Here is a 16,303-nt window from a genome sequence, read left to right as displayed (position 1 = left end):
GTTACAGTTGTACAGTATAGGGACTCAGCAGTACCATATGTTCCATAGCGTTCATCATGGTAAGTGTCCTAATCCCCTTCACCCATTTCCCCCATACCCCTACCCACCTCCCCTCTAGTAACCATTAGTTTGTTCTCTCTGCTTAAGAGTCTGTTTCTTGGTTTGTCTCTCTTTTTTTCCCTTTGTTTGTTTGTTTAGTTTCTTAAGTTCCACATACGAGTGAAATCATGGTATTTGTCCTTCTCTGGTGGCTTATCTCTCTTACCATAATACACAGCCACTCCATCCATATTGTTGCAAATGATAAGATTTCGTTTTTGCTTTTCTTTTTAATTGGCTGAATAATATCCATTGTATATAAATACCACAGCTTTATCCATCATGTCGATGGACTCGTGGGCTGCTTCCATACCTTGGCCATTGTAAATAATGCTGCAGTAAACGTAGGGGTGCATGTATCCCTGCTAATAAGTGTTTTTGTGTTCTTTAGGTAAATAATGCAGTGCGATTACTGGATCATAGGGTAGTTCTGTTTTTAACTTTTTGAGGACCCTCCATATCGTTTCCACAGTGGCTGTACCAGTGTGCATTCCCATCAGCAGTGCATCAGGGTGCCTTTTCCTCCACGTTCTTGCCAGCACCTATTGATTCTTTTTTTGATTTTAGCCATTCTGACACCTGGGATGGCTCAGTTGGTTAAGCGACTGCCTTCCGCTCAGGTCACGATCCTGGATCAATGGATCCCGGGATCGAGTTCCACATCATGCTCCCTGCTCAGCAAGGAATCTGCTTCTCCCTCTGACACTTCTGACAGGGGTGAGGTGATGTCTCATTGTACTTTTGATTGCATTTCCCTGGTGATGAGTGATGGTGAGCATCTTTTCATGTGTCTGTTGGCCATCTGCATGTCTTCTTTGGGGAAATGTCTATTCATGTCTTCTGTCCATTTTATGATTGGAATATTTGGAATATTTGATTTTTTTGGTGTTGCATTGTATAGTTTTTTGTATATTTTGGATACTAAACCTTGATCAGATATGTCATTTGCAAATATCTTCTCCCATTCAGTAGGTTGCCTTTTAGTTTTGTTGGCATTTTATTTCGAGGTAGTCCCAGTAGTTTATTTTTGGTTGTTTCCCTTCCCTCAGGAGACTATCTAAAAGGATGTTGCTATGATTGATGTCAGAGAAATTACTGTGCTTGTGCTGTCTACTAGGATTTTTATGATTTCAGGTCTCAAAATCAGGTCCTTAATCCATTTTGAGCTTATTTTTGTGTATGGTCTAAGAAAGCGGTCCAGTTTCATTCTTTTGCATGTCATTGCACAGTTTTCCCAGAACTTACTTGTTTTAGAGACTTTCTCCCATTGGATATTCTTGCCTCCTTTTTCAAAGATTAGTTGACCATGTAATTGTGGATTTATTTGTGGGCTTCCTATTGCATTGAGACCTGAATTTTTTTTTTTTTTTTTTTTGCAGTAAGATTTTGTAAGTATAGTTTAAATTTCTTTGCTTGTAGTGTTATTTAGAATTTCTGTTCTTGCAATATTTTGGAAAATTGTGTTTTTTAAGGAATTTGTTCTCTGACAAATCTATATCTATAATTATCTATAATATCAGATTTATTGGCATAAAGTTATTCACAGTATCCCATATTCTCTGTAGTGTCTGTAGTATCTGAAGTTATTTCTTCTTTTTCATTTGTAATATTAGTAATTTGTATTTTCTCACTTTTTTTTTTTCATCAGTCTTGCTTGGGGTTTATCAAGTTTATTAAACTTCTTAAAAAACAAATTTTTGCCTCTGTTGATTTTCCCTACTGCTCATCTGTTTTCTATCTCATTGATTTCTGCTCTTATTTTTAATTATTTCCTTCCTTTTTCTTCTGGGATCTCATTAGATCAACTTTTTCCCAGCATGGTATCTCAGTTGTTTTTAAACCTTCCTTTTAATACAAGCTTTTAAAGCTATAAGTTTCTTTTTAAGGGCTAATTTAACTGTACACAAATCTGACCTGTTTTCATTATCATTCCATTCAAAATATTTTGTAATTTCCCTCATGATTTTTGGGGGAACTGTGTTGCTTAATTTCCACATATTTGGGATTTCTTTCTATCTTTTTGTTTTGTCTATAAGTTGATTCCTAGTTAATTCCATTGTACCCCGAGAACATACTCTCCATGATTTTAGTTCTTTTGAATTTATTGAGACTTGGTTTACACTTCAGAATATGCTCTGTGTTGCTAAAAGTTCTGTATTCACCAGAAAAGTTATTTTCTGCACTTATTGGGTATATTGTTTTATAAATGTTAATTATGTCAAATTGGTTAATAGCATTTCTTTTCTGTCCTTACCAATTTTTCTGTCTTTGGGTTTTATCAGTTACTGAGGGGTTTAAATCTCTAACCTTAATTGTGGATTTGTCCCCTCCCCCTTTTACTTTGGAAAGATTCACTTCATGTACCATGAAGTTATATTATTAGATACACACACATTTTAGATTTTTATGGCCTCCTGATGTACATTGCCCTTCCTTTATCTCTGCGAGTATTCCTTGCCTTAAAATTTACCTCGTCTGGTATTAATGTAACCCTGCAAGCCATTTTATACAAGTGTGTTTCTTGCAAACAGTATGAAGTTAGTTCCTATTTATTTTGCATGGTTGTGATTTTTAAGGAATTTGTTCTTTTATTTAAAGTAAAATTTGGGGCGCCTGGATGGCTCAGTGGGTTAAAGCCTCTGCCTTCGGCTCGGGTCATGATCCCAGGGTCCTGGGGATTGAGCCTCACATCAGGCTCTCTGCTCAGCAGGGAGCCTGCTTCCTTCTCTCTCTCTCTCTCTCTCTCTCTCTCTGCCTGCCTCTCTGCCTACTTGTGATCTCTGTCTGTCAAATAAACAAATAAAATCTTTAAAAAAAAAAATAAAGTAAAATTTGTTAGGGCGCCTGGGTGGCTCAGTTGGTTAAGTGTCTACTTTCAGCTCCAGTCATGATCCCAGGGTCCTGGGATCGAGCCCTGCGTCAGTCTCCCTGCTCAGCTGGGAGTCTGTTTCTCTGCCCCTCCCCTGGCTCATACTCTCTCCTTCTCTCTCTCTGTCTCTCTCTAAATAAATAACATCTTTTTTTAAAAAATAGCATAAATTTGTTTGAAATACCACTGTATTATCCTTGTAAGGTCCATTGGGGCAGATGTTATATTCTCTGTTTCATTTCTGCTATTGATCATTTCTGCGTTTTAGCTTTCTTTTCCATCAGTCTTGCCTAGGGGGTTATCTATTAAACTTCAAAAAAGCAGCTTTGTATTTGTTGATCTTCTCTACCTTTCTCTATTTGTTCATCTGTTTTCTATCAGATGACAGTTTGATAGTTTCTTTTAATGAGAATGTTCAGTTCATTTGGTTTTAAAGCAGTAATGAATATGGTTGAGTTAAACTTAGCATTGAGGTATTTGTTTTTTATTTGCCCCCTCTGTTTTTGCTTTCATTCTTCCTCACCCTTTAGGTTACTCAAGTGGTTTTCAGTCTTTCTACTTTATCTCCTCTGTTGGCTAATATATTGCTTTATTTCTTTAATATTTTTATTCTAGGGATTATACTGTACATAAATCAATATTACCAACTACAAATTAATAGTATACCATTTCCTGAACAGTGTAAGATGCTTACAGTCATATAACTACGTTTCCCTACCCCCATCCTGTCTGCTGTTGCCTTTTATTGTACCATTACATGTAAATTCTACTCTGTGTTACTTATTTTTATTAACACTATTTTTTGCTTCAAACACTTAGGCAACTTTTAAAGAAACTAGTGAAAAATAGTGTTTTATATTTATCCATTCTGGTATTTGTTGCTGCTTTTTGCACATTCAGCTGGGCATCTAATATCATTTTGATTTTGATTGAAATCTTTGTTTTGCCTTCAGTTTTTTAAAGGTTGTTTTTGCTGGATATTAAATTCTAGTGTAATAGTTTCCATTTTTTTCCTTTCAGCACCTTAAAGATGTCATTCCATTATGTTTTTGCTTCCATTATTTTGGCTCAGAAGGCTAGTGTCACTTGAACAAGTTGTATCTTTTTCTCTGCCTGCTTTTAAAATTCTTTTTCTTTTTTCTTTGTTTTTTAGAAGCTTAACAATATTGTGTCTCAGTGTGGTACTCTTTATGTTTATTTGCTTTATATTTGCTAAGTATTTTGTCTGTAGCTTGACGTCTTTCTTCAGTTTTGACCATTATATTTCCAAATTGGTTTTCTGCCCCTTATTTCTTCTCCTTCCAGGACTACAGTTACATGTAGGTTAGACCATTCAGGATTTCCTCACAGATCTTAAGTAACTGAGATTTTTTTCTTTTTCTAATTTTTACCTTCCTTCAGCTTGGTTGATTTACATTGCACCATCTTCAAGTTCATTGGTTCTTGGTTCTTTCTTTGGCTCTATCCAGTCTTCCATTAAGCCCAGCTAGTGAACCTTTCATTTAGATATTGTGGTTGCCAGCTTTGGAATTTCCACTTAGCTCTAATTGAGAGTATCCCATTTCTCCACTGAAATTCCCTATCTGAACCCAGTCTGTTCATCCTTTCCTATAGATTAATTTTTGAAGATACTATTAGCTTTATTAAGTCATATAAATTAAATATTTTAATAGCTGTTCACTGTCATAATATCTGGATTATTTCTGGGGCTCTTTCTGTTAACTTTATTTCCCTTATGAATTGACTGTATCCTCTGTTGAATATTGAATCACACTGTCCTGTTTGTGTGTCATTTAATCTTATATTGCCTACCGGACACAGTGGATTATATGCTGGTTCTATTTTTTTTTTTTTTTAATGGTTGTTCTTTAAAGAGTTTTGCATCATGCTCTAACAGGTTATTGAATCCTTGATCCAATGGAAGCTTCATTTTGGGCTTTGTAGGGTGAATCTACTGCAGTTTAGCTCTTAGTCCCGTGGGAAATGCATGGTTCTTCCTTTGAAGGCAGAGTTTAGCAAACGGTGGCCTGAGGGCAAATATGACCTGCTGCCCCTGAGCTGAGAACTATCTTCACACTTTTAAGTGGTTATTTTTTTAAAGTTATGTATGTACCTACCTCAAGATTGCCTTTTATCTGGCGCTTTACAAGCGTACCAGCTCTTGGCCTAAGGCGCGGCCCTTCTAGGATTTCAACAGAAAGCCTCAGGTATTTGTCATATGTCTCTATCTTGTCAGAACTTCAATTCCATGTTCTGTCTATCCAGAAATCTCTGCTAAAATCTTTGCACATCCACCCAGAAATCTCTGCTAAAATCTCTGTTCCAATCGTGAGTCTACCAGCTGTTGCTTTCTATGGGGCTTCTTGTGTCTTGGGCCATCCATGTTCCAATCAGGCATCAGCCAAGGATTTGAGGGGGATTTGGTATAGATTCTAGGCTCTTTAATGCAACTCTTTGTCTTTCACTTTCTAGCCTCGCTGGCATTTTCAAATTTTGTTTCCTCAGCTCAGTAAGACTCCTGCCCTTTGCTTGAACTCTCCCACCACGCGCTGCTATAAAGTGGGAACCAGTGGCTTCATGTAAAACTCACCTAGTTTTGAAGGATTATGTCCCCTCTTGAAGGATTATGTCCCCTCTGCTCAAACCTGTTTCTGGTTATTCTCCAAACACTTGTTTTCATTATTTTGTCTGGAGTTTATCATTTCTTATCAGAAAAGGTAGACCAGTAAAAGTTCTCTGCCATTATTGGACCAGACTCTGCTAAGCCTTGAGGCTAAAAAGAATTAATTCTCACTTCTCAAATGAAGGAAATGATTATCACTATTTGATTGTACCTTAAAAATTAGCTGCAACACTGTTTTACCATCTTCTATACACAGTATTAGCAATATTGTCTTTGGGTCATAGACCTGTTTCCATCTGTCTGTGGTAAAACAGTACTTTGATTAGAGTGTTGGTACTACTATACATTATTTCCATCCAAGTGCAAAATCAGAAAGTCACCTTTCCATATTGATTGATGGGCTAAGCAGATGTTGCACGTGCCTGCCGAGCGGTTTCCTGTATAAAGTGAGTTCGTGATGAGAGAAGAGGAGATGTAAGGCCACAGGAGTCAGGGAGTGAGAGAAGAGTAGAGATGGAAAGTGGGGGTAGGCAATGAGGAAAGGTGTTTTTTTCTTCCTAATCCTTTAGCTAGAACTTGAGTAATAGTCTTTGGGATTAAGACCTAAGCTTTCTCCGCTTTGGTTTCCTGAGCTAACCTGTCCGCTTCCTTTAGTTCCTTCTGAAATAAACATTTGGTTTAGTTAACGTTACGTGACACTGTAGGCTTATAATTATGACTTCATTCCAACAGAGTTTGTCTGAGTCACTAGTTTTAAAATTCTCTTCTGTAGTGCTTCACTGTGGGATTGCCTTTGTGCTTCGTTTAGATTGCTTTAAACATCTCAGAAGTGTTTGTTCTACCTAATCTGCTTTAGTAAAGTACTTTTTAAGAATGGTGTTACTGAGGCAGAAGTAACCTATGTTTTAGATTGTGGCATGGCAGCTTCCTCCCTTGATGTGACTGTTTAACAGAGAGGACCCTGATTTTTATTAAATGTTTTAATCATGACTCAGATGGATTTTTTTTTCCCTCCAGGCTGGCTAGTGCAAAAATAAAGTTCAAAATCTAGTCACAGAAAGGAAGATGTAGTTTTTTTATTGTGTCCAATTAAAAAAATTTTTTTATTAACCTAGTATTTTTTTGTCTCTGTATAGTTCTTACAGCTTCATTCCCAGATATTTCTACTCAGTTCAGATGAAAGTACAGTCAGTCTATTGAAGAATGGTTCTCTCCAGGCGGAGTCTGATTTCCAAAGGAATGATCAACACATTTTCAAGACATTTACTTCAGAATCCCCAGGATTAAATGATAAAACCTCCTGTCCCCACTGGTTTGATATAAATGATTCCAAAGTCCAACCAATCAAGGAAAAAGATATTGAACGACAGTTTCAGGGTAAAGAAAGTGCCTACATGTTGTTTTATCGGAAATCCCAGTTGCAGAGACCCCCGGAAGGTATGGAAAGAGAAGTGTTCCTATTTGTTCAAGTTGTTGATGTTAGAAGATAAATATTGAATGCTATTTTAATTTTTACCCTTTTAAAGAGAAAGTGTGCTCTTGGAACATTTTTAAGTATTTTCAGGCTAATAGTAAGAAATACATTATGCCAAAAGAAATCCAGCAATCTGTCATTTTATAATTATATATTTCTATTTTATTTTTCCCCTCTAATGATATGAGACCATAGTTAGTGTTCAGAATTGGTTTTTCTCGAACTGCGTGATGGTGTCTTGTTGGGTGGACCAACCTGCATACAACTGCCCTATGCTTAGGTTTGGCTCTGTCATTTGGCCATGTGTCTGTCGCCTTCAAGTTGTAAGTGGCCTTTTATTGCCCTCTTTTTTCCTTTCCTTCAAGGTAACTAATGTGTTTTATGAGCAGTTGAAATAAATTCAAAGCGTTCTTTGTTAAACCTTCTAGCACAGCTCATAGCAGGGAGGCTAGACACTGAGACCCTCAATGATAAATTTTTTTATTGAAACCACTGACACAAATCAGTATGTAAGACTTTGGTCACTTCCCAAAGTCTACTCAGAAGTAGAAAATCCTAAAAAGGGAAGTTCCTTAGATAGAGGGATATCTGTAGTTACAAATTAGGACACTGCTCTTAGAAAATGAGAATAGTAATCATTTTTATAAAAAGTAAGAAGAGAGAAGTTACTAATTTGCATGTGAGTCAAAGGAAATTAACTTTCTGGTTCTAAAACAGTTACATAATTATTCTGTTTAACGAGAAATTCTAGGCTTTATTTTTCTGACAGGGGAAGAATATAGCTGTGGCTCTGGTAAAAATATTCTGAAGCAGAATCCACAGTTACAGAAATACATATTAACACAAAAAGAATAAATTGGATTTTAGTATGCGTTATGTTTTGGCTATGCACTGAATGGTAGTTTTCCAGTTAGCTTAGGAATTGAATAAAGGTTTGGCAGAAGTCTTGATGGACTTTTTGTGGGGATAAAGGGACAGAACTTGGCAAAGTGACTCTAAAATCCATCTAGAGAGGTGAACGTTCACCAAGACTGAAGAAGGGCCTGACTTCTGACCGTTCTGAACTTCGTCTGAACGTTCACCAAGACTGACTGCAGGGCATTGACTCCCTCAGTAAAATCTGCTTGTACAGCTCCAGCAGCTAAGGGAGTGCAGTGCTCACACAGAGACGGACACAGCGCTGGCGTAGAGCCAGCCCAGAAATCCAGCCAGCTCTTTCGAAGATTTTAATCCATGGTAAGGTGACTTTTCAGATGAACAGGAGGAGAGGGAATTACTCAAGATGCAGAGGGAGGAAGCTGGTTAGCAGCCAGTCACTTGAATTAGCAGTCAGTGTAATCAAGTGACTATAATCATCGCTTGAATGAAATTTGAGTTCCTTTAATGTGTATGTTAAAAGGAAACCTTAAAATGTATAAAATATATTTTCCAATATTAAGGTAGAGAAGACCTTTCCAAGCTTAAAAGCAAAGAAAGAAACATTAAGGAAAAGTGTTATAAACCTTAAACAATAAAAAAGGCAAATGACAGGCCTAATGGGAAACAGCAAAATAAATTTATTTCCCATCTGCCGAGTACTTTTACATATATTCCATTGTGCTTAGTAGAAAATTGGGAAAATGATATAAATAAGCAATGTACAAAGGAAGAAATGGAACAACCAATAAACTGGAGGAAAAAAAAAAGAATCGGGCACCTGGATGGCTCAGTCTGGCTAAACATCTGCTTTTGGCTCAGGTCATGATCCTGGTGTCCTGGGATTGAGCCCTGCATGTGGCTCCCTGCTCTGCTTGTCCCTCTTTCTATTCCCCTGGTCCCTGCTCATGGTTTCTCTCTCTCTCGAAAATAAATGAATGAATGAATAAATAAATAAATAAATAAAATCAACCCAAATCATAATTAAAAAATAGGAATTGACATTGGGGAGGGTATGTGCTATGGTGAGTGCTGTGAAATGTGTAAGCCTGATGATTCACAGACCTGTACCCCTGGGGCAAATAATACATTAAATGTTAATTTAAAAACTAAATAAATAAAAAATAATTTTAAAAAATAGGAATTGAAACAGCAATGAGATGCCACTTTTTCCCTACCAAGTTAAATGTTTTTTGTTACTTGTTCTCAACAGTTGGCACTTCCTCTACAGCTGGTAGGCATACACAGTCCTATAACCAGTTGATCATATGTACTTGAAAACCTTAAACCAGTAATTCTTCTGCAAATCTTTCTTGAAATAATCAGAGCTGTATATAGATATTCATGTTCAAAGGTGTTTGTTACTCCCATTTTTTTATAATAAGGACTAGAAATCACCTTAAATACCTACCAGAAAAAGATTGGCTATATTAATTATATTTATAGAATGAACTCCTGTGTAATCATTTAAAACTTTGGAGAAACACAAATCCTGAAGTGAAAAGCATGTTACAGATTTGTCAAATACGATCCCAGTCACTTTACATAAGTGTGTGCACGTGTGTGTAGGTACACGTGTGCGTACAGACACATTGTGTAGGTTTAGAAGGAAGACCACAAGTACATACAACAGGTCTTAACAGTATCTCTTGGGAATGGGATTACGGTAATATCTATAAGGTATCTTCTGTATTGTAAAAGTAATTTCCATTAATTTTTACGGTGGCAATTACTACATTTGTTATCTGGAAGAAAATAGTGGGTGTTCTTTTTAAAAAGTATGCTTAAAGAGAACTGAAGAAATGGAATCCTTCCAGCATGGCATAAAGAACTGTTTACCTTCCATTTGTTCCGGTGTTTCCATGTTTCACATGGGAAGACAGGTCCACAGGAAGTTAGCATTCACAAAGGTAGTTAGTAGAGGCTTTCTAGCTCCCAGCACATTCTTGCCAGAGTCCCAGCCGCCAGATTCCATTTAATCAGCCCACGTTAATGAAGTGTTCTGTTCACAGCTCAAGCTAATCCAAGATACGGGGTTCCATGTCATTTGCTGAGTGAAATGGACACAGCCAACATTGAACTGCAAATAAAAAGGTAATCTTCACTTACTTTTAGAGTTTGAATGTTTTTTTCCTGGAGAATGAGGATCTCATTTAGGTCTTAAGTCTTCAATCAGGAAAATTAAAAAGGAAACAAAGCCAACTAATCAGTGCCTGTGTCTGTGTAGCTGCTGAAGTTTTGTAGGCAGAGTATCTTACTTTGAAATCATCTTTATCTGTGAGAGTGAATGAAACGATGTCACGTAAATGGCCATTGCTGAGTAGGGATGAAGCTTCAGAAGCCTGGAGAAATCCGTGAACACGCAGGTCGTTAAGTGAACTGTATCCTGGCCCATCAGGTGCTTCCTGAGGTAGAGAGAGCCTGGGTGAAAGTCACCCCTCGTGAGTTAAGTAGTTGTGGGGACCCAGCACTCAGTGACAGAAGACCAGAGCCGAGTGAGAGGAGGAAATATGGATTCTGCAAACTACCAGGCTTAATGTCCGTCCGAGCAGACAACCTGTAATGGGTTATCACGGGCCTGGTTTGTGAGGACTCGTGGATTTCATCTTCTCTTCCGCGGTCTCGCCTTGAATCCTGAAGAACTGTGTCCTCATTTGCTCTCTGCCGAGGTCGGTGGGGCGCTTGGTTAGGGAAGTGCATGTTCTCGTGGACTCCTTGTGGCCCCACGTGGGGCTGATTATGTAGCCAGCATGTGTTCAGTATTTTAATCATTGGCTTAAAACTGGGCCAAAAAAGAAGCAGGTAGGTTGAATGGCAAACCACTATCAAAGGAAATTAAGACATTAAAAATATAAGAAGTAGGGTAAAATATCTTAAACAGGAAAAATTACCTGCGTGAGTGGGTGCGGACTGGCAGTGGGTGTTCACAACCATAGCCGCAGGGGTTTCGCCAGCCAGCACTAAGCTTTCTAATGTGGCCATCAGAAGAGCTAGTGCTGTCTTTGACCACGTGAACAGGATTGTGTCAGGAGTTTTGGAGCAGTGGCGGTGGCCTCATCCAGCTCTCCCTGGGCCAGACTGCCTGGGGCAGAATGGTCGGGCACCGGCTCCAAGGCCAACCAGCGGATTCAGAGGCAGCCGCCACTTCCGGTCTACTCGACGGGGAGAGTGGGCTGGAGGGTCATGAGACCCACTTGAAATATTTTACAGTAGAGCCTACGGAAGAGCGTTTACCACAATTACAGGAAAAGGTTTCTAGCATATTTGTAACTGTATTCTCAGGATTAGAAGAGTTTGAGTTTCAATACTTAGAGTAATACTATATGGTATATACTAAAATTTATTTTCCTTGGAATTCATGCTGGCAGAGCTGAAATTTTGCTATTCATTGAGAATTAAAATGTGTAAATTTCGGCACATGGAAGAAAAGGACATTAATAATAATAATTAGAACAGAGAATTTATTGTAAATCAAGTATAATTGGTTTTGGATGAAACTGTGTTATAAAAACAGAACATTTATGTATTTTTTTATGCTTCTTTAAAGGGCAGAATGGGATTCTACAAACAATAATTTAGAGTTACATCTCCACCTGGGCCCTCATTATCATTTCTTCAGTGGGGCTCTGCACCCAGTCTCTCAAGCAGAAAGTGTGTGGGATTTAACCTTTGATAAAAGAAAAACTTTAGGAGATCTTCGACAGTCAATATTTCAGGTAATTTAGCCTTGATTCCTCTTAATTTAGACATTAAGGTCCATCTCAAGTTGGTTTCTCCTTTTCAAAAATCCCATTTAGGATTCAACTATTTATTTTGCAAAGCACTTAAGAAAATTCTACGTCTCCCACTTTCTGAGGGTCAAGTTCTCTCTTTACTTGTACGTCTTTTCCTTCTGCACAGGCGAGGCCCACACTGTCCAGCCTGCAGGCTTTCAGGGGAGAATCAAGCCTGGTACATTTTATTTGTGGTAGAGAAAAAGTAGAAAGCTGGGGTTCTTTTTTTTGTTTTTTTTGGAAAGGAGTAAAAAGGTAAAAGCATGTTGCTGGGGCACCTGGGTGGCACTGTCACTTAAGCCTCTGCCTTCAGCTCAGGTCATGATCCCAGGCTCCCAGGATCGAGCCACACATCCGGCTCCCAGTTCAGCAGGGAGTCTGCTTCTCCCTCTGCCCTTCCCTCCACTCATGCATGCTTTCCCTCTCTCTTTCTCTCTCTCTCAAATAAATAAAATCATCTAAAAAAAATAAAAAATAAGCATGTTGCCTAAAACCAAGAACTAAACAAAAGCAGCTAACGTTTCTCCCTTTCCTAAGTATAGGATAGCATTTATTACTAAAATTTTTCAGGGAAGGAAAACACCTTCTGTTGTGCAGTGAAAACAAGGATGGTTGTAAATCCTTACCCCCCAAGTAATTGATCCAGGTGTGTTTTTAGGACAGCAGTGCTGTTCATTTTACTTATAGTGCCTTCCTATAAGTTATGTCCTTTGGTTCTTTAATCTCAGGGTAATCTGAAGGTAAGCTAACCCCATTTTAAAGGTGAGAAACTTGTGATTTAGAGAGATCTAGTGGCTTGCCCACAGTCAGCCTTCAGGTTGTGGTAGAACTAGGCCTCAGCTCTGGTTTCCTTACTCTTTCCTTACTTTTCATCACACTTCTTCAGCTCTCACTACTTCTTGATCAAGGAAAAGGGAAATAGAAAATGTAGTTTTAGGGGCATTTGAGTGGCTCATTCAGTTAAGCATCTGACTCTTGATTTCAGCTCAGGTCATGATCTCAGGGTTGTGAGATCGAGCTGTGAGTCAGGCTCCATGCTTTAATGGGGCATCTGCTTGAGATTCTCTCTCTCCCTCTCCCCCTTCCTCTAGTGTATGCTTGTTTGCTCAGGCTCTCTCTAAAATAAATCTTTTAAAAAGGGGGGAGCTTTTATTTTTGCAGAAATAAATGAATTTTCTGGAAAACTTATCAAGGCCCAAAATTATTAGCTTTCTTTAATTTTTCTCTTGTACAAAGCAAAGCAGGCTAGTTTCTTTGTTAACTTTAGTTGACTTGAATAGTATTTCAGGGTTGGATTGGTATTAGGATTTCTGAAATTTCCTAATGTTTCTGAACTTTTGCATTAAAAGTTCATCCCTGAGCCAGTCCGGCAGTGTTAGTATAAGTGGTCTTGGGGAGCTACCTTTTCTAGGGGACCTTTAAAATGGAAAAGACCTACCTACTCACTTTCATAGGTTTTAGATTCACTCCAGTCTGCTTTCTGGTGTTTGAAGTGTATGTCTCTGTTATCCTAGAAGTAGGCGCCTGGCAGGAGTCTACGAGATTGATGCAGTTAACTAGTCACTTGTGTAAAGAGGAATTTTTTTTTTAAAGATTTTATTTATTTCAGAGAGAGGGAACACTTGAGCAGGGATAGGGGCAGAGAGAGAAGCAGACTCCCCGCTGAGCAGGGAGCCCCACGTGGGGCTTGATCGCAGGACCCAGAGATCACGACTTGAGCTGAGGCAGACGTTTAACCGACTGAGCCACCCAGGCGTCCCAGGAGATTCCTTTTTACGAGAACTACCATGTGCTATTGTGGAGAGAGACGAAATGGGACTGACTTTATGGGTGATGTTCCTTTGGGAAGATGACCAGTCCCCAGAGTCTTGAATCTAGAAATTTAAAAAAACAATCCATGGTCATATGGAAACTGGTGATGCCACTTTTTTGAATTTATGGTGGAAAACATTCCTTTCAGATAGCAAAAATTTTGATGTGTGCTAGAATCCGTGCTGCTTTTCCCTGAACGATGCTAATTAAACAAATGCTTTTTGCTCTTTTGGACAAAGATCTCTGGGCTGGCGTGCTGCTCAGTTTGCCTTCTGATGAAAGTGGTCTTCCCGTCAGTTCAGTACAGCTGTTCTGGTGCTCGCTGCTCATCATGCACGCGGCGCTCTCCAGTCACTGGTGGCTGAGATCAACCGTTTCTGGATTTGGCGAACTTAGCACCAGTGATGTCTTCTTTGGTGTTGGGCGGGATGGGCATACTCATTTGCTAGCTCCCCGTGTCATCTAAACATATGAAAACTAGTTTGGTGGTGTTCTCTTACCTAGAAATGTGATATTTATGTTCCTTCTCATTGTTCTCTTTTCTTAATATTCTGTAGCTGTTAGAATTTTGGGAAGGAGATATGGTTCTTAGTGTGGCAAAGTTTGTACCGGCAGGACTTCACGTTTACCAGACGCTTGATGGTAAGATAAATGTTAAAACACTGCGACTCGTTTCCTATATTTGTATTTCGTGGGCTCATCCATGCTCTTCTGCTCTTGGCCAGTCTTTCCCCCTACCTACTACTTGCTTACCTAGGCTGTCATCACATGGTCAGTCTTCAAATAATTTATTTGATTTCTATAATGTGTAAATTTTGCTAACAGAAATATTTTCTGTTTTTTGAAATTAAGGCTACCTCTCCAACAAAACAATCTTTTTAAAAGTCTGTGGGAGTGCCTGGGTGGTGCAGTTGGTTGAAGCATCCAACACTGGGTTTCAGCCCTGGTCATAATCTCAAGAGGGTGAGATCGATCGAGCCCCATGTCAGGCTCTGTGCTCAACAGGGAGTCTGCTTAAGACTCTCCCCCGCCCCCAACTCTCTTTTTCTCTCTCTCAAACAAATAAATCTCGTAAAAAAATAAAAAATAATAAAAGGCTATGAAATTGTGTTTGTATTACCACAGATTTTTTTTTTTTTAGCAAAATGGTTCAAACCCTTAACATTGTGTTTATATGGCTTAATTTTTTTTTTCTTCCAATCTCAGCTTCAGATTTTGTTTTTTGTTGTTGTTTTTGTGTTGTGGGTTTTTTTAAGATTTTATTTATCTATTTGACAGAGAGAGACACAGCGAGAGCAGGAACACAAGCAGGGGGAGTGGGAGAGGGAGATGTAGGCTTCCCACTGAGCAGGGAGCCCGATGTGGGGCTCAATCCCAGGACCCTGGGATCACGACCTGAGCCAAAGGCAGACGCTTAACGACTGAGCCCCCCAGGCGCCCCAACAGCTTCAGTTCTTGGAGAACTTAAAAATATTTACTACCTGTGAATAATAACAAAACAATAATAATAGCAACTGTAGTGACGTTTACTTGGGACTCCACTGCACCAAATCCAGAGATACGTTTTATATAAATTATCTCTTTTGATTTTCACAAGATTCTTTACCTATATTTCCTAAACAAGAAAACTGAAGCATGGGGACGCAGTACACAGGACAGACAGCAGCTTCGTGCTGGGTCGGGCTGCGTGCTGGCCGAGCTTCCCTCCCGCACACAGCGTCGGGTTTGGTCAGCGCCTCCCCTGCTCCCCTGCTCCCGGAGCTTCTGTAACAACACAGGGAGATGCTTACACAAGGTGGAAAAAAACCCCAAAGACTACAGTGAAAAGCATAAAGATAAAAATAATCTTAAATAATGCCAAGATAATAAATGTAATTACTGCCTTTTTCTGAAGTTTCCTTGGTGAAAATGCTTTTTCAAACAAATATTTAAGTGTCTCAGCTCTTTCTTTAGTTTGATTGTTTTTGGTGATTGTGACGAATGGTCTCACTGATGAGCTCATGTTTTAGGAGATGACCTGACTCTGTGGGAAATGGAGATTGTGGACGGGGAAGACCTCTTTGTATGGAATGGGGTGGAGGTAAGCACGGATTAAAGAGATACTTTGATGGTTTTCGATTTTTTTAAGTGTCTTGTAAGAAAACTTTCTTCAGCATCTGCGAAGGTAACTAGATGCTAGAAAATATCTGAAATGTCTGACAAGTTTTAGGTACAGTCAGTGTTAGTCCTATGCTAAGGAGATATTTGTCGAGCGCTTCTGCAATGCCAGGTGCTCATACGAAGGGACATAGTCAGTCAGTCCTTCAGGCTGTCCTGTTGTAAATAATCCCACTAACACAGGCAGCAGTAGGGTTCTGTGCTTGCTCCCTGAGGGAGTTCAGGAGGGGGCAGGTAGCTACCCTGAGTTAGGGGCGTGACCTGCAGGAGCGGAGGGGGTTCTCCAAGTCAGGAAAGGAGTGAGCAGCATCTTACCCACTCTGTGGTCTGTCATTGGTCCATCTCATATATTTCCAAAGCCTTTTTCTTTCTGCTTCCCCCTCCCCCTGCCAAGTCTTTATTATTATTGCTGAGGACTCCTGCATCTCTGTCTCCACTCCACATTGCTCTCCTAGAAAATAAAAGATGACTAAGAGAAAGTTTCGAAGGAAAATCTAAAGTACAAGACATTTCACTTAAAAAAAAAAATTCTCTAAGAGTAGTATGTAAGATTTTATTTATTTATTAAGAGAGTGCATGGG

The 16,303-nt window shown here is 39.1% G+C and overlaps 1 protein-coding gene across 6 annotated transcripts in view; it reads left to right on the top strand.

Moving 5' to 3' along the window:
• Window positions 1-16,303, top strand: part of USP40 (ubiquitin specific peptidase 40) — a 75,705-nt gene that overhangs the window by 23,678 nt on the left and 35,724 nt on the right. For all 6 annotated transcript variants that reach the window (XM_044241887.1, XM_044241886.1, XM_044241885.1 and 3 more), the window contains 5 exons: window positions 6,728-7,028; window positions 9,993-10,074; window positions 11,528-11,696; window positions 14,123-14,207; window positions 15,575-15,645. In XM_044241887.1, coding sequence (XP_044097822.1) covers window positions 6,728-7,028; window positions 9,993-10,074; window positions 11,528-11,696; window positions 14,123-14,207; window positions 15,575-15,645 — 708 coding nt within the window. The remainder of the gene's footprint in view (window positions 1-6,727; window positions 7,029-9,992; window positions 10,075-11,527; window positions 11,697-14,122; window positions 14,208-15,574; window positions 15,646-16,303) is intronic.

The sequence above is a fragment of the Neovison vison genome, chromosome 3, assembly GCF_020171115.1.
Source record: "Neovison vison isolate M4711 chromosome 3, ASM_NN_V1, whole genome shotgun sequence".
In the NCBI taxonomy this organism is placed as follows: domain Eukaryota; kingdom Metazoa; phylum Chordata; class Mammalia; order Carnivora; family Mustelidae; genus Neogale; species Neogale vison.
The sequence above is the reverse complement of the archived record's forward strand: the minus strand, read 5'-3'. Positions and strand labels throughout refer to the sequence as shown.